Source organism: Armigeres subalbatus, chromosome 1 (genome assembly GCF_024139115.2).
Source record: "Armigeres subalbatus isolate Guangzhou_Male chromosome 1, GZ_Asu_2, whole genome shotgun sequence".
In the NCBI taxonomy this organism is placed as follows: Eukaryota; Metazoa; Arthropoda; class Insecta; order Diptera; family Culicidae; genus Armigeres; species Armigeres subalbatus.
Window position 1 is genome coordinate 123,525,731 of NC_085139.1, and position 21,710 is coordinate 123,547,440.

The window sequence follows — 21,710 nt, forward strand, 5'->3', positions numbered from 1 at the left end:
TCTCCGACTGATATTCGACTTGGAGTGATTAATGCATCTCATAGTTAATTGCCTATTAAATGACGATTAAATGCTTTTGAAGTGTTATTTTAAAGGGATGCTGAATAAATAGTAAGATAACCTTGTGTTTCTGCGTCAACCTAATTTTCAACGATGAAAGTTTTAGGTTCCGGGTCGTTAAGGGTTAATTTCGCGTATCACCTTTCGCACTACTTTTCGTCCCGAACTGGTTAGGACGGTTTACTATTACCGGCAACGGTTCACGGCTACAGAGTCACGGCTTCGAATTAGAACACTTGATTAACGATTTGGTAAGAGTATATTTCACTTTTGATCACGATTTGAAACTGATTTTACATTGGTATCTGGGACGATATTTATTCTGTTTCCCTTCCCATGTACTCATTTGGCATCATTTTGTCTCTATTGATTCTTTTCATTGCATGTCGTTGTGATGATTTTCAATACTGTTTTGTCCCTAAATTATTTGAATTTTTGTACATAAGGAACTATAAAGGTTGACGAGTCATCTTCTTAGGCGTACGATCTGTGTATATATTAACACTACTGTCCACATTCCTATCTCCGTTTCATTTCTTGCATGCAACTTTTGATTGTTTACAGCGGTACGCAATGGTGTATAAGTGAACGGTAACTCATAACTGACTATTGCTACTGTATGTCTAACGAGATCAAAACAAAACACAAATATGTTGCAGCTGGTGCAGATTAATTCTGCAAATAATTAATTTGTTATTTGATTTCTAATTATTATAATTCATGTTTATGCTTCTATTTCAGGTCAATATGATGACTCCGGCCGGAACATGCCGCCCACCAAAATTTATTTTTTAATTTTCAGGACTTACAGGTAACTTGCTCAGATTATAGATGGACTGGACAGTCTCACCGGTTGATGTTTTTACGGTTGCCAATCTGGGGCTTCCGTCAGGTGCTTGAAGCAGACGAAGAATTCTTCCGATGATCCACTTATTGATTGGTAATTTGGAATGTTTCATTAGCACCAGATCATTTTCGTGCAGCAGGTTGGTCATTCGATGCCATTTGCCTTTTATTTGAAGCTCTGGGATGTATTCCTTGCTCCAGCGATCCCAGAAATGTTGACGCAGATCGTGAATGTAGCGAAATCTTACATCGTACGGTTCGTCGGAGGTTGGTTGGTAATCTTGATCGTTGATTGCTTTTATGGGATCCCAATCAAGAAATGTCCCGGAGTGAGTAGTTGCGAATCGTTTGGGTCGTTCGAAGCTGATGAAATGGGACGTGACTTGAGAATTCCCTCAATCTCAGTGAGCAACGTAGCAAACTCTTCGAATGTGAGACGAGCATTTCGTGACACGATGTTGAGATGATGTTTTGCTGATTTCACTGCTGCTTCCCATAGTCCTCCCATATGCGGCGAGCCAGGCGGGATGAAGTGCCATTGCGTTCCACCCGTTGATAGCAAATTTGCCACCCGATTGTTGTGTTCGGATGAGTTTATCTTCCGATACCAGTTACACATTTCGTTGACAGCGCCAGTGAAATTGGTGCCGTTGTCGCTGTCCGCAATGCCCTCTTCTAGCTACAGATCGTCGCATAGCCGCTAAGAAAGCCCTGGTGGAGAGTTTTGATACCGCTTCAATGTGGACTGCCTTAGTTACAAAGCATACAAAGATGGCAATGACGTAGCCTTTCGTTGTTGGTGAGCCTCTACATCTTCTCTCAACAAACGTGATTGGTCCCGCATAGTCCACTCCACAGTGGTAGAATGGTGGTGCTTGAGTTAGCCGTTGTTGTGGAAGTTGTCCCATGATCTTCTGTAGCATGCCACGATTTGGATTGTTCCTGTGACGTGGGATGCACTTCCAAACTGTGTTCCTCGCCAACTTTCTGCCTTGTGGAACCCAGTATAAGGACCTGATGGAAGCAACGCCCACCCTGAGGAGACAGCTATCGATAAATGGACTTAAAGCGAGAATCTTGCTTCGGCGTGGTAATTGTAGTCCCTTTTCCAGTGCCGTTATTTCTGCAGCATAGGCTTGGTGCTGCGTATACCGGACTAAGAGATTTCGCGCTGATAATACTTCTGCTACTGAGGACCAGTTGTCCGTTGACTGCGTTCGAGTTGACAATTTTCTCCGAATCGGATTATCCACGCTGTCACCCGGATTAGCTTGCAGTATGACGAAAATCGGTGTCGGTGATAACCTTCCAGTCTGGTCCATGCCACCAAAGTTTAGACGTTGCTAGTACGCATGGTGCTACTCCGTGCGTGAGAAGATCGGCTGGGTTCACCTTTGATGGTACATATCTCCAATCCGATGCTGGGATGATGGAGTTGATTGCAGCTACCCGGTTGGCTGCAAATATTTTCCACCGAGCGGGAACGCCGGCGATCCATGCTAGTGTGGTTGCTGAGTCGCTATGCCCTATTGTTCGATGGATTGGAACTCGAAGTGAGGTTTTCATGGTCTTGATTAATTCAGCCAACAACGCTGCTGCACAAAACTCCAATCGAGGAAGAGACGGTTTGTTTATTGGTGCCACCCGAGACTTAGAGCCGAGTAGACACGAGCTGTAGTTGCCGTTCACGTCAATGGCAATGAGATAGACAGCCGCACCGTAGACTTCAAGCGAAGCATCGCAGAAGCCATGAAGCTGATACTGCACAGGATCGCTGATGCCGATGCAGCGACGAGGTATCCTGATTCGCCAGACGTCTTGAAGGTGCATTAAATACGTTCGCCACCGGTGGTTAAACTGATTCGGCAACGGCTCCGACCAATCGACTTGGATCTTCCACAGTTCCTGCATCAGCATTTTTGCTATGACGACTACAGGACCAATCAGTCCAAGGGGGTCAAAAATTTTGGGAATAGTGGAGAGTACCTCACGTTTTGTGAAATATTCCTTGATGGGGTCGCATGTTGGCCTAAAGGTGAGGAGAGATCTTCCCGATACTGCCACTGAATGCCAAGGGTCTTGATGGTGTCTTGACAGTCGACTGGGTGGACTGCCTGGTCTTCTGGAGGTATCTCCGCCAGCACTTTCTTGTCGTTGGAGGCCCATTTTCGGATGACGAAACCTCCTCGTTGCAGCAAGGCGGAAACTTGACGGTGCTTCTCGATCGCTTCTACGCATGTGGCAGCACCGGATAGTAGATCATCGACGTAAAAGTCTTCAATATCATCATTTTCTAGAGGAAACGCGTGACCTTCAACCTCTGCTAGCTGGTTCAATGTTCTGGTGGCTAGATACGGCGCAAAAGACATACCAAATGCAACGGTGTTGATTCCGTATTCAGCCAGCGGTTGTCCTGGCTCCCGCCACAGCATTCGGATGAGCTTGCTGTCTTCTTCGGTTACACGTATCTGCAGATACATCTTTTCAATGTCTCCCGCAATCACAACGGCGTGCAAACGGAAGTTGATGAGCAGGTTGTAAAGGGTGTCCTGCACGATGGGACCGGTTGCCAACAGATCGTTGAGCGACAGGCCGTTTGATGATTTTTGTGCAGCGTTGACCACTACACGAAGCTTCGTTGTGCTGCTGCCTGCTTTGGTGACTCCGTGGTGTGCCACATATACAGGGTGTTCAATAAGTTCGAATACAAATGTTTGATCATTGTGTTTGTAACCCCAATGTATATATTCTGTATTAGTATTGGTGTCAGCATTAGCGGTATATATACGCTAACGAATGTGTGTGATGCTGACATTCTGTCTCTTGTTGTTTGTTTATTACGTAAATAGCCGTTTTTGAAGGTCGAAATCATTGCGGCGTACAACAAAACTGATGTTTTGGGGATGATTAATGCCCCCAGTGGCTCGGTGATAAGATGGAGATCAGCCCTACGTGTTCCAATAGGACGATAACCTTTTATACACGAAAAACGCGATTTAAGCCTTATATGGGGACAATTTCATCGACTTTTTGGACCAAACTTTGCGACCTCCCAGCTTCCCGGATTCGAACCCTCTTAACTTTCTTGTTAGCTCCTTTGTTATGTTAAAGCATTACGAATACGAGGTCAGTTACTTGGACCAGTTCAAGACGTAATTCTCAAAATCTGGAATGAAAGGCCCATGCAGACCGTGCGTGCCGCTTGCGATGGGTTTAAGAAACGACTGAAGCTCGTAAAGAAGTACAAGAAGAAGCCATTCCAAAAGAAATATTACAAACGTTCCTTATAAACAATACTTTCAATGAAGTGGAACCGGGAAAAGAAATAATTTAATCTCAATTTTTAAACATTTTTTGAAAGTGTATTCGAACTTATTGAACACCCTGTATGATCTTCGGGTGATCCGGGGAAATCCTTGAAATGTGTTTGGCTGCCAGGAAGGCTTCCATGTACTTATGGTAAAGACAGTATTTCTCCGGATCTCTTTTTAACTGCCTTTGCATCGCAGTGAACTGTGCCAAAACGGCGTAACCGGTTTCCCCGATTGCCGCTGGGTTTAGTACGAAGGGAAGCTTCACCACATAGCGTCCAGTTGCGTCACGCACTGTAGTTTGGGTGTAGTGTTCCTCGTAAAACTGCTCCTGTTCGGTCAGGTGCTTGCTTGGTTTGAAATCTTCGATCTCATAGAATTTTGCGACTAATTTGTTTAGCGATGGTTTTCAGAGTCGATGCTGGGCACAAAGCACATTGATCCCTTCTGAGCGGAGACGGTTGACTCGAAGAATCCAGCTACCACCCAACCTAGGGTGGTCTCTTGAATGATTGGCTTGCTTGGTCCTAGTGACACGCGTTTCGATCGAAGCAGGTCGTAGATAACGCTGGCTCCAATCAGCATATCGATATCGCCGAGAATATTGAGCAGTTCCCAGTCAGAAATGTCGGCAATAGGTGCGGAATAGGATCTGCAATCCTGGAAAGAACTGCACAGTCGATTTGAATGTTGTAGTCGGAAATTCGTGATTTCAGGTCTACCCTGACGGCTTAGGTAATCTTGGTCATTAATCCGGAAATTCCTTTAAGCGGCAAGTTTATTCGGTGTGTCTTTAACCCTGGCTTCTTCGAGAGATTTGTCGTGACGAAGTTTGCTTGCGACGCAGAATCTAATAGAGCACGGGTGGGGAACTGTTGACCATTTGCGTCGACAAGAACGACGACGGCGGTGGCGAGAAAAACAATCGTTGTACGAGAGTTGACTGGTGACTCCGAATGAGAGCGGACTGCCCTGTGGCGGGATATATCCTAACGGCGGTCCTTCATGGAGAAGAGTGTGATGTCGTTTCTTGCACTTACGGCAGTCTTCCGCAGTGCAGGAGTTTTTGCCGTGGGACGCACAGAGGCAATTCTTGCATAGGCCTAGCTGGTTGACCAACCAGATCCGTTCAGCAATCGGAATTTCTTAGAAACATTTGCAGTAGTACAACCCCTGCGGGCCTTCGTTACAGACGGAGCACTTTGTGGAAGTCTTCGGTTCTTTGTGGGTGCTGACGAAGCTTGAGCTCCGCGGTTGCGACTTAGCGGAATGCTTCAGCGTTGGCTTTGAGGTCGGAGTTTGAGCCATTTCCAACTAATAGGTTCGTTGCTCCAGAAACTCCAAAAATTCCTCCAGCTTAGGAGGCGTCTGCTTTGAAGCGATCTTATCCGACCACTGCTGTCGGGTTTCGGAATCTACCTTAGCCAGGAGAAGGTAAATTAACCAGCAGTCTCGATCTTCACCTTCAATCGCTTGCAATGCCCGCTTGACGTCGTCGGCTGTTTCGTGAAGTTTGCGTAGGCCGCCCACCGAAGGAATAACGGTGCTCGGAATTTCGCAGAACCGTTCAAAATGATGATTGACGATCTGGTCTTCCCGATCAAAGCGCTTTTTCAGAATATCCATGGCTCCGGCGTAGGCATTATCTTCGACCTTGATGTACTTCAAGAGGACGGCTGCTCTTCCCATAGTGTACGTTTTCAGGTTGAACAACCTTTGTGCGTTCGTCGGTCGCGGATTGTTGTGCACGGAGCTGACGAACAGATCGTAGAAGGAATTCCACTCTCCGTAGTCTCCCGAAAAGATAGGGAGGTTCCCTTCGGAAGGTGTAGCTAGGGGGAACTAGCGTAGCATTTGGTTCCGGGCTGGCAACCGAATTTGAAACTCCTGGCGATGATCCCGGCAGATTCTCTCGATTAACGGTCACTCGTACAAACTGCGTCATGGTGGCTTTTAGCGAGATATACCGCCTTTCGAGCTCGGCTTCAGAATCCAGGTGAGTTTCGATGGCCTGGGCGTTCTCACAGAGGCCGAGAATGGAGATTTGCAGGTCTCAAAAGTTTTTCCAAAGAAGATGAAGTTATCGAGCTCAGCGTTGAGTTCGTCGATGGAAACCGTTTCCGTTTTGTGCTTGCTCACTCGTGTCGTGGACCGCTTCAACTTTTCTTCCACTGCGGAGCGTCGCAGCACTAGCTGTTCCATGGTGAATGTTGAAGGCATCCTGTCTACAGCGCCAAATGTTTTCCCGTCGACCTAATTTTCAACGATGAAAGTTTTAGGTGCCGGGCCGTTAAGGGTTAATTTTGCGTATCATTTTTCGCACTACTTTTCGTCCCGAACTGGATAGGAATCACTGGTACTGGCAACGATTTACTACTACCGACAACGGTTCACGGCTACAGAGTCACGGCTTCGAATTAGAACACTTGATTTACGATTTGGAAAGAGTATATTTCACTTTTGATCACGATTTGAAACTGATTTTACATTGGCATCTGGGACGATATTTATACTGTTTCCCTTCCCATGGACTCATATGGCATCATTTTGTCTCTATTGATTCTTTTCATTGCATGTCGTTGTGATGATTTTCAATATTGTTTGTCCCTAAATTATTTAAATTTTTGGACTTAAGGAACTATAAAGGTTGACGAGTCATCTTCTTAGGCGTACGATCTGTGTATATATTCTGTCCACATTCCTATCTCCGTTTCATTTTTTGCATGCAACTTTTGATTGTTTACAGCGGTACGCGATAGTGTAAAGTAAACTCTAAGTTCTTATTGAGTTGGTAAGGATTTGGAATTTTTAATGTGTTCAAGTTGATAATCAATAGTTCCAATAGGATTAAAGAAATGCTGGAAAGTTTCCGATTCGATTGATAAAAAATCTCGAAAATCCATTGAAAGTTAAAGGAGCTATTAGCGTTTGAAATCTTGAATTTGGTAATTTTCATTTGTCATCCTGTATCCGAGTCTTCCCCTTAGACGTAGTTTACGTCAAAAGGGGTCGTACGCATTTATTATGTAAACAATTTTTCTGTTTTTTGTTTTGCGAGATTCAGATTAACGCACTGCCACGGATCAGGTGTTCGCGCTGTACGCCAGATAATGCAGAAGTACCACGAACATAGCGTGCCCACACATCATCTATACATCGACTTCCAACCCGCATATAATATAACCGATGCACAGAAGAGTAACTAGAACAAATTCGTGGACAAAACCCAAAATTTTTTTTTCAACATTTATACATTCTTATATTTTTTTTAGATACTTAAAAACATTCTGCATACTATGGCTGTTTCAGAAGTGACCCAAAATTTTGTAAAAAAATATAATTAGGGCTCAAAAATGAGGTATTGAATTAGATTTTATCTACTTTATTTGAGGAGTATTTGGAAAATCTGATTTTACACAACATAAATGTTATCCACAAGCTATTATTAGTACACAACGAGTAGATTATAGTTATATGTCTCCATTTTGTTCATGTTTATGGTCAAATTATAAATTTTATGTTTCAGGTGATGACCACTTGAAAATCACTATTTTTTTCTATTTTTCATGTTTTTCTTCAGAGGAAAAGTTAATCTATACGGCAAGATCCGGCAAAGATAAAACACTTGGGTGTAACTTCAAGATATGGACTAAGCATTCCACGTGAAAACTCGTCCGCAAACGTCCGCAAATTAGATTCTGAGCTATTTGAATAAAATGCGATTTTTAATCATTTTAAAACAAAATTTAACATTTGTTCATAAATTACCACATATAACGAATCCAGGAAAAAAAAAGTAAAAAAGCATGCTATTTAGCATGCATTTTGTCAAGACACAAATAGAATAATGGGTCTCCCATAAGTTGCGTTGATATATCTTTTTGAAAACCTTATATTGAAATCGTTTATCTATAAATTCTGCATTGTAGAGAAATCTGTTACAACCTATTATTTAGGATGAACCCGTTTTCATTGAAATGGTCATAATTTATGAACGGTGGCTAATTATGATAGTTTCGCCATGGCTAGCTATGATATTTTATGGGCTTCGACTCGGACATGGTAATCGATGTTGTTTTAAACCATGGTATATAGAACACAGGTGATTTATATTTTTTACTACAGGCTTCACCTTTTCAGACCCTAATTTTTAAGGTTAGGTTTTAAGTTAAGGAGAAAAGAGTGTTCAAGCAAAAAACAGTGTTTATTTTTGTGCATGCGAATTTATACAACCATTTTTCTTTTGGAATCTTGGGCATGGGTTAAAATAAGTTAGATTGTTTTTTCCTATGTAAATGTTAGAAATCCATTTAAGGATAGAGCTTTAACTACGGGTTTCTTGCTACTTTGGGAAATATAGCCATTTTAGAATCGTTCGCTTAGCGGAAGCAAGAGATTTTACATAAAACGCGAGGTTTTATTTGAAAACATATGCACTTTAACATTTTTATCTGGTTTTTCACTGTTAGGTGGATAGATTTAACCAAAAAATTACATTTTCCTGCATAATTGGCAATTATAACTTCGTCCTAGGAATATCAGGCCCAAATAACCGCAAAAAATAGTTTTGGCCAAGAATTGGCTTATTTACTCCTATGTGCGATGGAGAACAACTATGGCAACTAAGCATGAACGTTGAATGGAGAAGACTTTCTTCTATTGCACAGGCCACTCCGGCCTTAGTCTGCGAAATAAATAATAAATAAATTGAGAAACACTGCTCTAATGCTTGTCTATACTCATCCCGCGGTGACTTACAATGCTTTTTATTGCACTGCTAATCGTTGACCCACCGCGCAGTGACGACACGATGCCGCACAATTGCGATGACGCACATAACTCGCGCTGTATGTCGGCGCGGTGCCAAAGGGTTTTGTTTTTGTTGGTAACTTTTGTTTACTACTGACAACGGACTATCCATTAGGTGATCGAGACGTCTGTAGGCAATTTTGCTGCGCAGGCACAACCAACGATAAATATATGTCGCGCCATTCTTCGAAATTCGTCATTCACGTGTTGCCACTGTACACATATGTGCTTATGTGAACGAGAACTGAAAACGGTGATTCGTTACAGCGGATTTCCCAGTTCAATTTATGAAGGCATTTCCGATCAGGATTTTTACGAGCAATGTATAGCGGTCGGGCTGCTCTTTGCACATTGTTAACGAGAGCGAGTAGTAGCGATATGTAAGGGTTCAAGCAAAAATTACGGTTCAGATCTTCTGATGGGTTTTTGACGCCTGTTTGCTTTCTTTACTTTGAGTATTTGTCTAGAAATAATATGAATTGATTTTATATTCCAGACCGCCTCTTGTTTTAAAATAAGACGTAATAATTGAATGATCTATATTTAGCGATACGTTCGTGATTATGCTCGCAGTGAGAATGGACGTGTCATGGAATTTCCATAAAACTGGCTCGTTCGGTTGATTTATATCTCTTGAGAGGTGGACTTAGTGCTTGTTTACTTCTTGTTATCTTATTTGGTTGGATCATAAGTATTTAGATCTAAATAAACATACACCATGTTTATCTGGTAATGAACCATTTATTTCATCGTGAGAAATATTTGTTGAGGACCATCTTTAATGTATGTAAAACTTGGAATCAATATACTTATCAAAACTTGTAATCATTCTAATTCTACAAGGGCCCTGAAGAACCTTTGAATATTGGATTTAATTCTCAGCTAAACTGCATATGATCGCATCTTTGTAACATTTGCAGTTATTATCAGTTTTGAGTTAAACTTAGAATCCTCTCCAAATTGTTAGTTCTTTCAGTTGACAAGAAAGTTCGTTTTAAATTATTTAGAAAACTATCAAGATGTCACATTGTGCAATTTGGGCGTGTAACAGGATAACAGAAAAAAATGGTAGCCGATGTGCCACGTTCAATAAAAAAAAAATCATATTTTGTCATAAAGTAAAACTGGAGTTGTGATACTAATGTGACGCATTTATAGTTCACGACCAAAGAACTCGACTAGGGACAGGCGCTAGCTGATTGATTGAGTCAATCCCGAGAGGGTTCGCCACTTGTGAATTTTCCTCGACGTTGAAGTTATTTGCATGTTTTATGCATGCTGAAAAATTAAGTTATTCAGACAATCTGATAATGTTTATAGATTTTACTATTCGTCAATAACTCAACTGGCTCAAAAGCTACAACCGTCCTGATTTTTTCTAATATCAGATGCAATTATCTTTTATCACAATCGATCATTAAATCTTTGACAATCTACCGAAATTCAATGAAATATGAATTGGAGAAATCAGGATCTTAAAATCAGCATATATACAAATAAAAAATAACGAAATCTAGAAATCTAATTACAAATATAAAAACACAAATTTAAAAATATCTATTTTTTAAATTCTAAAAATCTTTCCAAGAATCAAACATTTGTAATACTAAAAATTTATAAGTATCAAAAGTGTGAAGATCTATAAAATCTTAAGATCTGAAAATCCTAAAATAAAAAAAAAAAATTTCAAATCTAAAATTCTAGAAAAGTAAAAATCTTAACATTTAAAAATCAAGAAAATTTTTCGAATCAAAAAAGTTTAGAGATCCTTAAATTTATATTCCAAAAAATCCAAAAATTAATAAAAGGAACGACGAAAAGGGACTAGCGATTGGAAACTCGGTTCGTGGAACTGCAAATCTCTCAACTTCATTGGGAGCACACGCATACTCGCCGATGTGCTCAAGGACCGTGAATTCGGCATCGTAGCGCTGCAGGAGGTTTGTTGGAAGGGATCAATCGTGCGAACGTTTAGAGGTAATCATACCATCTACCAGAGCTGCGGCAACACACACGAGCTGGGAACAGCTTTCATAGTAATGGGCGATATGCAAAGGCGCGTGATCGGGTGGTGGCCGATCAATGAAAGAATGTGCAGGTTGAGGATCAAAGGCCGGTTCTTCAACTTCAGCATAATCAACGTCCATAGCCCACACTCCGGAAGCACTGATGATGATAAGGACGCATTCTACGCGCAGCTGGAACGTGAGTACGACAGCTGCCCAAGCCATTCAACAGCTAAAGACCAATAAAGCAGCTGGTAAGGATGGTATCGGAGCTGAGCTCATCAAGATGGGCCCGGAAAAGCTAGCCACTTGCCTGCACAAATTGATAGTCAGAATCTGGGAAACTGAACAGCTACCGGAGGAGTGGAAGGAGGGGTTATATGCCCCATCTACAAGAAAGGCGACAAGCTGGAGTGTGAGAACTTTCGAGCGATCACCATCCTTAATGCCGCCTACAAAGTGATATCCCAGATCATCTTCCGTCGTCTGTCACCATTAGTGAACGAGTTCGTGGGAAGTTATCAAGCCGGCTTCGTTGACGGCCGCTCGACAACGGACCAGATCTATACTGTACGGCAAATCCTTCAAAAATGCCGTGAATACCAGGTCCCAACGCACCATCTGTTCGTTGATTCCAAGGCGGCATACGACAGTATAGATCGCGTAGCGCTATGGAAAATTATGGACGAGAACAGCTTTCCTGGGAAGCTTACCAGACTGATCAAAGCAACGGTGGATGGTGTGCAAAACTGTGTAAAGATTTCGGGCGAACACTCCAGTTCGTTCGAATCGCGCCGGGGACTAAGACAAGGTGATGGACTTTCGTGCCTGTTATTCAACATTGCGCTAGAAGGTGTCATGCGGAGAGCCGGGTGTAACAGCCGGGGTACGATTTTCAACAGATCCAGTCAATTTATTTGCTTCGCGGATGACATGGACATTGTCGGCCGAACATTTGCAAAGGTGGCAGAACTGTACACCCGCCTGAAACGCGAAGCAACAAAAGTAGGACTGGTGGTGAATGCATCAAAGACAAAGTACATGCTTGTGGGCGGAATCGAGCGCGACAGGGCTTGCCTGGGAAGCAGTGTTACGATAGACGGGGATACCTTCGAGGTGGTCGAGGAATTTGTCTACCTCGGATCCTTGCTAACGGCTGACAACAACGTTAGTCGTGAAATACGAAGGCGCATCATCTGTGGAAGTCGGGCCTACTACGGGCTCCAGAAGAAACTGCGGTCGAAAAAGATTCGCCACCGCACCAAATGTGTCATGTACAAGACGCTTATAAGACCGGTTGTCCTCTACGGACATGAAACATGGACAATGCTCGAGGAGGACTTGCAAGCACTCGGAGTATTCGAGATACGGGTGCTTAGGACCATCTTTGGCGGTGTGCAAGAAGACGGTGTGTGGCGGCGAAGAATGAACCATGAGCTCGCCCAACTCTACGGCGAACCCAGTATCCAGAAGGTAGCTAAAGCCGGAAGGGTACGATGGGCAGGGCATGTTGCAAGAATGCCGGACAGCAACCCTGCAAAGATGCTGTTCGTTTCCGATCCGGCAGGTACGAGACGGCGTGGAGCGCAGCGAGCGAGATGGGCAGACCAGGTGCAAAACGACTTGGCGAGCGTGGGACGTATCCGAGGATGGAGAGATGCGGCCTCGAACCGTGCATTGTGGCGTCAAATTGTTGATTCAGTGTTATCTGTTTAGATGTTAACTAAATAAATGAAATGAATGAATGAAATCTAAAAATTTGGCAATTTTGATAATTTGAAAATTTTAGAACCTAGACATCTAAAAATTAGAAATGTCAATATTAGAACATTCAAAAGTTTCAAAATCCAAAATTTCAAAATAAAAAAAAAATCAAAAAATCAAAAATCGTAAAATCTAAACAATTTAAAAATATGAGAATATAATTATAAATATATAAAAATAAAAATTGAAAAAAAGAGGAATCAAAATTCTAAAAACTTAAATACCTGCAGGAACAATTATAAGATGGATTGTAGCAACTACCGTGCAATCACATTGCTACAATTGTTTCCAAATTTTATGCCATCGACTAACACCAATTGCCTGAGAGTTTGTGGGGCAGTACCAGGCGAAATTCATAGGCGAACGCTTTTCCACAGACCAGGTGTTTGCCGTACGCCAGATATTATAGAAATGCCGCAAATACAACGTGTCGTTTATTCGTCGCCTCCAAAGACGCATATGATACAACCGATCATGACCAGCTATGGCAGCTAATGCATGAACACGGATTTCCAGATATACAGATACGGTTGATCAAGTCGACGATGGATCGGGTGATGTGCGTAGTTCGAGTTTCAGGGGCATTCTCGAGTCCCTTCGAAACGCGCAGAGGGTTACGGCAAGGTGATGGTCTTTTGTGCCTGCTATTCAACACCACGTGGGGCCCTCCTTATCCGTGCGGTAAGATGCGCATCTACAAAGCAAGACCATGCTGAGGGTGGCTGAGTTCGATCCCCGGTGCCAGTCTGGGCAATTTTTGGTTTGGAAATTGTTTCGACTTCCCTAGGCATAAAAGTATCATCGTGTTAGCCTCATGATATACGAATGCAGAAATGGTAACTTGGCTTAGAAACCTCGCAGTTAATCACTGTGGAAGTGCTTAACGAACACTAAGCTGCAAGGCTGCAATGTCCCAGTAGGGGATGTGATGCATGTGTAAAAATTTCAGAGTTTCATTAAAAAATTGTTTGGAAACTCGACAATCTTTCTTGCCTTTCTCGTACAACAAAGTAATTCTTAACCGAGTTTCTCGCAACAAGTTGCATTCGATGGAGGACAAATCCTTGTTGATCACTATGTATTGAATATTATCGAGAAAGGTGTTGTCACCGCTAGGTGGATTACCCTTTTTTTATAATTCTTCATGAACTACGGCTTCTTCTAGGATTTCTTCAGAAACTCTTTTCGAAATTTATACGGAAATTCCTCCTGTAAGTTCATTCATTCAAGACTATATACAAAAATTTATTCTGAGGCTCAAAAATCAATTGATCATTAAAATCTTTTATGAACTCCTTCGAATATTCCCACAAAAATTCCATCGTAAATTCTTCATAAAAGAGGATTTTTTCTAGAGAAATTTCCAATGGAACATCCTTTTCTATATAATAAAAATGAGTTGAGATTTCCTTCCTGACGATTTAACTTCCTGACCGATTTGCAAGATTTTTTCCCTAATCGATTCGTGTTGGGATCCACAATGTTTGTATATACAAAAAGTTGATGAATTTAACGGGGAAATGTGAAAAATCATTAGAATACAATTTTGGGTCAGCTGTTGAGGAAATCAAAACAAACGCAAGGAAATTGATCTAGAGTGCTGCAAATAGCTCATTGTGACATTTGAAACACCAGGGCAGCTGATTTTTCTGGAAGTGTTTCGCACACGCAAAAAAATGTTGCGGTCGAAACTACCATTCCGAGGGTTAATTTAAGAATACGCACCGACGATTTTCAGCAGACAACAAACCCGTTTGATTTTACCATGCGCGCAGTAAAAATCAACTGTGGTCCTGGTGGAATGTTGTTGCATGAACTGAATCAGTGGTGAATTTGACCGAATGAGTGGTTAATTTAACTGAAAATTTGTGGTTGTTTTAAAAACATGGCGTAGTCTACAAAATAGTAACCGTTACCATGGAATTTTTTTCTGTGCAGATATTCTTGTAAGGTACAGTGGGGTTAGTGGGTACATGGGTCAGTGAAAAAAATGTTTATATTTCATAGAAAACTCGAAGAAATATTTTTGTTCAATGCACTGACGCTTCGTACCATTTGCAGTGTTGCAATGGATGAGAAAGTCATGTGATAATGCACCGATTTGACGCATAAGGAACAGAGTTTGTTCACCACCCGTGATCATGTTTGGCCCAAGAGGGTGCAAGTTGGTTGATGACATACTTTAATTGATTTTTGTGTATAAAAGGCTAAAAAATACTCCCCTAGTTCATTTTCTTTATTATTTCAAATATCAACAACAAAAATGTTGATAATGTACGATGTTCAGTTAAAAAATACAAATAATACCATGTTGCGTTTTTCACTACAGGTGGATTAAGTGAAAAATCATTGATATGAAATATGTTTCCTAATTCTTTCCAGGTAAAAATGGTTCGGAACTATTGCAGAAAAACAACGCGTTTGGAAAACTCAAAGGATAACCTGTTTAAAGCTCTGCAAGCAATTAGGAGCAATGCAGTCTCACAAACAGATGAACAGATACTTCCATGTTAATTTCGGAAGGAAGGAATTCAGAAAAAATATCTGAGTTTGCGAAGTAAGTCATTAAGTGTTTCTGGAGGAGTTTTTTGAGGAACTCCAGGGAGAATTTCGGAATAAAAGACTCAACACCATCAAATTTAACTTTTACTATCATTTATTTACTTTTATTTTCACTTTCACTTAATTTACACACTACGAAGTGTATTCGCGACGGTTGACAAAATAACCGAACTTGCACTGCGTAGAGTTGGGATATTTATACTCAAATTTTAATAACTAGCATGAGTAGCTCAAGAGCAATAATTTTTGAAGGAGTGATTCCTGGAGCGTCCGGATGAACTCTTGGCCGAGCTTCCGAACAAATTCTTGGAGGAGTTTGCGGAGGAATTTTTGGAGGAATTCCTGGAGGAATTTTCGGAGGAATCCCTGGAGGAACTTCCGGAGGAGTTCCTCCAGATACTTCCAGAGGAATTCCTGGAGGAACATCCGGAGGAATTCCTGGAGGAACTTCCGGAGGAATTTCTGGAGGAACTTCTGGAGGAGTTCCTGGAGGAAACTGTGAAGGAATTCTCGGAGGAACTTGCGGAGGAATTCCTGAAGGAACTTCCGGAGGAACTCTTGGAGAGGAATTCTTGGAGGAACTTCCGAAGGAATTCTTGGAGGAACTTCCAGAGGAATTCTTGGAGGTACTTCCGGAGGAATCCCTGAAAGAACTTTTGGAGGAATTGCAGGAGGAACCTTCAGAGGAATTCTTGGAGGAACTTCATGAGGAGTTCCTGTAGGGACTTCCGAAGGAATCCTTGGAGGAACTTCCAGAGAGATTCCTGGAGAAATGTCTGAAGGAATTCCTGGAGGAACTATTGGAGGAATTGGTGAAAGTGTTTCTGAGAATTTGAAATGCATGAAACAAGCTCACGCTGACCCACGCCGCCGTCGATTACCAACGGCGTGACGCCGCCACGCCAGCGCCGCGGGCTAAAAATGATCTATCATGCCGCCGTCGATTAATTTTCAATCTCTAGTTTTGGGTCTAGTTTTCACGAAGACCGATCAACTATTTGGTTCCGCCGACGACATTGATATTATGGCACGTGCCTTTGAGAAGATGGCGCGGCGGGAGCTTACATCAAGCTGAAAAAAGAAGCTTAACGGATAGGATTACGTTGAAGACGAGGTAGGTACATGAGGGAAGATCCTTTAATAACCCGGTGAAAATGGATCTCGACAACGATTCGACGAGCACAAGAAGAGTGCGAGGTGCACAACAAGCAAGGTGGATCGATCAGGTGCAAGACGATTTGCGGACCCTCCGCATACTGCGTAGCTGGCGACGTGCAGCCATGGACCGAGTTGAATGGATAAAACTTTTATTTACGATTTAGGAACAAAAGGTCAAAAGATAAAAGGTCGAAAGGACAAACGATCGAAAGACAAAAGGTCGAAGAGACAATGGTCGAAGAGACAAATGATCGAAAAAGACAAACGGTCGAAAGAGATAGAAGATCGAAAGGACAAAACATCGAACAGGACAAAAGGTCGCAAGGACAAAACATCGAACGGATAAAAGGTCGTAAGATACAAAAGACCGGAAAGGGTAAAAGGTCGAAAGGGAAAAAGCTCGAAAGGGGCGAAAAGTCGAAATAGACAAGAAGCTGAAACTGAGAGAATCAGTTTCGCACGGTACAAGTATCCATTTCGTAAATAAGCAATCTTTTTTATCTCTAACAGAACTAGCTAGATACCGCTATCGGGGGTGACAATGGGTCTGGGGGGTGAAAATGGGTCATCGCTCTCACAGGCACCCTGGAGGTCGGATAGTAAAATCGTTCAAAAAGGTGTAATAAGTGGGTCTGTCGGGGGGTCAGTAGCAATCCCGATCAGTCCCAGCTAGCTCAAGGAATACGCACCAAATAACAATATTATTTACTAAATGCCATTTCGGGCCCTCTTCACCTACTCTTTCCTTCTCCTAGCCTAAATGCTGTCTTCCTTCTTCTTCTTAACTTAACACCTCTTAACTATGCTACTCACGGGTGCACCCATCACTTGTACCCTCTGCATGCTAGCTCAACTGATGCCGGATGCCTTTTGGGCCGCCACACTTGCCGGCGCACGGCTGTTGAACTGTGCCGTTTCACGGCAGCCTCGCCGCTCGTTCCACACTTGACCGTACTCGGCTCGCTGGCCCGTCCGCCACTCGATGTTGGCTCGAAGTCGCCGGAATGCGCGTCGAAATTCTCCGCCGAGGTGTATCTGCCTGCGTCCTGACGGGTGGTTCGCTCGCCAATCGTAATTAGCTCGAATTGTCCTAATGCACCTGTTGGTTCCACCAATGTGGCCCTCCGTCCCCCCAGGCGATTCTTCGCAACAAGGTTGCGGCTCGTCTTCCGTGTCGTTTGGTCGCACCGGTGCCTCGAGTCCGCCCAGCCGTGACTGTGGATTAAGAAAAAGAGCCCTAAGGCACACGAAATTGTCAGCATTTGTCCCCACGTAATTGAGTGGTTTCTTACTTCCTCCGGGAAGGCTCTGGGTGCTGAAGATCGTAATCCGTTTCTTTTCTCCACGTGTGAGCACCGCGCTGCGGTCTGCGATTCGATGGCCCGATCTCAATCTATGGGGAATAATCGTGTTAACTCTCAATTTAACTTATCTTCGATCTGCTGTGCGCTTAACTCACCGAAATACTGCCGCGCCAGTTCGTTCGAAAAGAGATCGCCAATAGACTTTCAAATTCCTGCTGTGAGTGCTGGACAACGGTCTGCTGGTCTGATTGTTCGGATCTATAGAGGACACTCGTGTTAGCTTTTTTCTTGTGATCTGCAGTACAATAACTCACCGAGTCATTTTCGCCAAGTTCATTCGTTCACCCTCTTTGACGGCTCGGAATGGGATTTATGATTTTGGAAGCTGTCCTAAGGCGCTCTGGCCGATTCGAGGGATTGCCGCACGTGTGGAATTTAAGGCTTCTTTTTCCACAAGATGGCCGACCTGCGTCCAATTCCACTGTCTCGCTTCTCTATTGCTGCTTGGCGAAAAGACTTCTCACCGGTTCGAACGACACAACCAGACTCACCGTCGATGGCATGACACAGACTGGAGGAGGGTGGTGTCGTGATGGTATTGGTGGACGAATTTCCAAACCGTGTGCGCTCTTACACTCTCCTATACTACTATGTTGTGTTGAAGTGGTATTATTTTATCAGCTGCATTTTTTTTTGAGCTTGTGCAGTGAGAGAACGACGCCTTCCCGAGCAGGAGCGACGACCTCGATAACAGAAATTGGTATGATTTAGCCTTGCATAAGAGGTAAAATACCAAAAAATAATACCAAAAAATTATATGCAGAATACTTGAGGCATACCATGCTTAAGTATTTCAATACCAAACGAATAATAATTGGTTATGCATTTGGTATTAAAATTCAATTTAATAACTGAGTTTGTTATGGCTTAAGTATTGTGCATATTAGTTTTTGGTATTATTCCTCTGGTATTTTACCTCTTATCTAGGGCTAGTTCATAACAGAGTATGGTATCAATACCAGAATTAGGTATTATTGAGCCAATTTCTCCTGCTCGGGTTGTGTGTTTTAATGTTCGCCGCTCCGCATATGTGTACGACCAAGTGTGTGCGTGGTGGTTAGCGTTTAACTTGGCTCCTACGGTTTCGGGTGGACATCAATGAGAATAAATAGAAGGTGAGGAAGAAGACCAAATGCAAGTGTATTAGTGGATGATGAAAAATGTGAACAGCAAATGGTGACGTACATATTTGCACGGCTTCTTATGGGAGCTCGTTCGAATGTAGTAGTGAAAGATTTTCCGCCATACACAAAAGGCACGCACACAATATATGGATTTCCATACCTTAGTATTTATTTACATTGGGTGGACATCTGCTTGAATTACTTTGTCAGAGGTGTTCACCTTATGCCTCATTGACCATTATATTTAAATTATCCGCTTTTCTTTTCTATATTTTACGCGCACTGGCATTTATGACATCTAACATCTATGTCTACATTACAACAAAATCTAAACGTTACAAAGGTCTCTTATATTTTAGCTTTCTTGCCCTCAGATACATTCAATCTCATCTACAAACATTCTTAGTAGTTGAAACAGTGACCCATTTTCACCTCATTTGACCCATTGTCACCCCCGACGACGGTATAGGGCACTGCACGGAAACATCTCTTTCTCTTTCGTTCCTCATAAATTTTGACGTTTACTGGCCTTGTTGTTTTCAAATTTCTTTGCAGCGAGAAAGAGACAAAGCAGTCCGTTATTATTTATTTATTCAGACTAAGGCCAAAGTGGCCTGTGCGGTATATAAGAGTCTTCTCCATTCGGCTCGGTCCATGGCTACACGTCGCCAACCACGCAGTCTACGGAGGGTCCGCAAGTCATCTTCTACCTGATCGATCCACCTTGCCCGCTGCGCACCTCGCCTTCTTGTGCCCGTCGGATCGTTGTCGAGAACCATTTTCACCGGGTTACTGTCCGACATTCTGGCTACGTGCCCGGCCCATCGCAGTCGTCCGATTTTCGCGGTGTGAACGATGGATGGTTCTCCCAACAGCTGATGCAATTCGTGGTTCATTCGCCTCCTCCACGTACCGTCCGCCATCTGCACCCCACCATAGATGGTACGCAGCACTTTCCTTTCGAAAACTCCAAGTGCGCGTTGGTCCTCCACGAGCATCGTCCTGGTCTCGTGTCCGTAGAGGACTACCGGTCTAATTAGCGTTTTGTAGATTGTCAGTTTGGTACGGCGGCGAACTCTATTCGATCGGAGCGTCTTGCGGAGTCAAAAGTACGTACGATTTCCAGCCACTATGTGTCTCCGAATTTCTCTGCTGGTGTCATTTTCGGCAGTCACCAGTGAGCCCAAGTACACAAATTCTTCTACCACCTCGATTTCGTCACCACCGATGCAAACTCGCGGTGGGTGGCTCACATTGTCTTCTCTTGAACCTCTGCCTATCATGTACTTCGTCTTCGACGTGTTGATGACTAGTCCGATCCGCTTAGCTTCCCTCTTCAGTCTGATGTAGGCTTCCTCCATCTTCTCAAAGTTACGTGCCATAATATCTATGTCGTCGGCGAAACCAAATAGCTGGACGGACTTATTGAAAATTGTACCACTCGTGTTAATCCCTGCTCTTCGTATTACCCCTTCCAAAGCGATGTTGAATAACAAACACGAAAGACCGTCACCTTGCCGTAACCCTCTGCGGGTTTCGAAGGGACTCGAGAATGCCCCTGAAACTCGAACTACGCACATCACCCGTCGTCGCTTTGATCAATCGTGTCAGTTTATCCGGAAAACCGTGTTCGTGCATTAGCTGCCATAGCTGGTCCCGATCGATTGTATCATATGCGGCTTTGAAGTCGATGAATAGATGATGTGTGGGCACGTTGTATTCGCGGCATTTCTGCAGTACTTGGCGAATGGCGAACACCTGGTCCGTGGTGGAGCGTTCGCCCATAAAACCCGCCTGGTACTGCCCCACGAACTCCCTTGCAGTTGGTGCTAGTCGACGGCATAAAATTTGGGAGAGTACCTTGTAGGCGGCGTTCAGCAATGTGATTGCGCGGTAGTTGCTACAATCCAGCTTATCGCCCTTTTTGTAGATGGGACACACGACACCTTCCATCTTCTCCTGCGGCAAAACTTCCTCCTCCCAAATCTTGGTAATGACCCAGTGCAGCGCTCTAGCCAGTGCCTCACCACCGTGTTTAAATAGCTCTCCTGGTAGTTGGTCAACCCCAGGGGCTTTGTTGTTCTTCAGCCGGCCAATCTCCTCCTGGATTTCCTGGAGATCCGGAGCCGGTAGAATTATGTCCTGCGCGCGTTCTCCCAGGTCCATCACCATACCGCCATCTTCGTCTGCCACATCGCCATTCAGGTGCTCTTCGTAGTGCTGCCACCACCTTTGGATCACCTCACGCTCGTTCGTAAGAAGGTTCCCGTTTATGTCCTTACACATATGAGGCTGTGGCACGTGGCCCTTACGTGAACGGTTTAACTTCTCATAGAACTTTCGTGTGTTATTAGCGCGGTACAGTTGCTCCGTTTCTTCACGGTCTCGATCTTCCTGCTGGCGCTTTTTCCTCCGGAAAATCGAGTTTTGTCTGTTCCGCGCCTGTTTATATCGTGCCTCGTTCGCCCTCGTGTGGTGTTGCAGCAATCTCGCCCATGCTGCATTCTTCTCTTCTACTAACTGCTCACATTCGCCGTCATACCAGTCGTTTCTCTGATCCGGGGGCACCGTGCCAAGTGCAGCGGTTGCGGTGCTACCAATGGCGGATCGAATATCTCTCCAGCCATCTTCAAGAGACGCTGCGCCTAGCTGCTCTTCCATTGGGAGTGCCACTTCCAGCTGCTGCGCGTATTCTTGGGCTAGTCT

General features: G+C 43.5%; 2 protein-coding genes across 4 annotated transcripts; both read right to left on the reverse strand.

The window, feature by feature from the left end:
* Window positions 1–1,204: 1,204 nt before the first annotated feature.
* Window positions 1,205–2,823, reverse strand: LOC134206506 (uncharacterized). Its single transcript, XM_062682235.1, has 3 exons — window positions 2,299–2,823; window positions 1,665–2,219; window positions 1,205–1,585 (listed from the first exon to the last, which is right to left on the reverse strand). Exons 1-3 carry the CDS (start codon window positions 2,821–2,823, stop codon window positions 1,205–1,207), a joined length of 1,461 nt encoding a protein of 486 aa, XP_062538219.1.
* Window positions 2,824–15,625: 12,802 nt separating this feature from the next.
* Window positions 15,626–21,669, reverse strand: LOC134205085 (uncharacterized). 3 transcript variants are annotated; one of them, XM_062679995.1, is made up of 5 exons: window positions 18,135–18,879; window positions 17,976–18,078; window positions 17,809–17,909; window positions 17,662–17,753; window positions 15,644–17,628 (listed from the first exon to the last, which is right to left on the reverse strand). In XM_062679995.1, exons 1-5 carry the CDS (start codon window positions 18,155–18,157, stop codon window positions 17,366–17,368), a joined length of 582 nt encoding a protein of 193 aa, XP_062535979.1. In that variant the 5' UTR covers window positions 18,158–18,879; the 3' UTR covers window positions 15,644–17,365. The 3 variants fall into 3 exon arrangements, 2 of the variants coding, with proteins under 2 accessions (XP_062535979.1, XP_062535978.1); XR_009978055.1 differs by having other exon boundaries at window positions 15,626–17,753; window positions 18,135–21,669; XM_062679994.1 differs by having other exon boundaries at window positions 15,645–17,753.
* Window positions 21,670–21,710: the final 41 nt, after the last annotated feature.

Coding starts and splice junctions, on each gene's coding strand:
- LOC134205085 (XM_062679994.1), bottom strand. CDS start 18,157: ATGAACTTGGCGAAAATGACTCG. Junction 17,910..17,975: donor ACTGGCGCGGCAGTATTTCG/GTGAGTTAAGCG, acceptor TATTCCCCATAG/ATTGAGATCGGGCCATCGAA. Junction 17,754..17,808: donor CCAGAGCCTTCCCGGAGGAA/GTAAGAAACCAC, acceptor CGTGTGCCTTAG/GGCTCTTTTTCTTAATCCAC.
- LOC134206506 (XM_062682235.1), bottom strand. CDS start 2,823: ATGCTGATGCAGGAACTGTGGAAGATCCAAGTCGATTGGTCGGAGCCG. Junction 2,220..2,298: donor GGAGATATGTACCATCAAAG/GTGAACCCAGCC, acceptor GGCATGGACCAG/ACTGGAAGGTTATCACCGAC. Junction 1,586..1,664: donor TTGCCATCTTTGTATGCTTT/GTAACTAAGGCA, acceptor GACGATCTGTAG/CTAGAAGAGGGCATTGCGGA.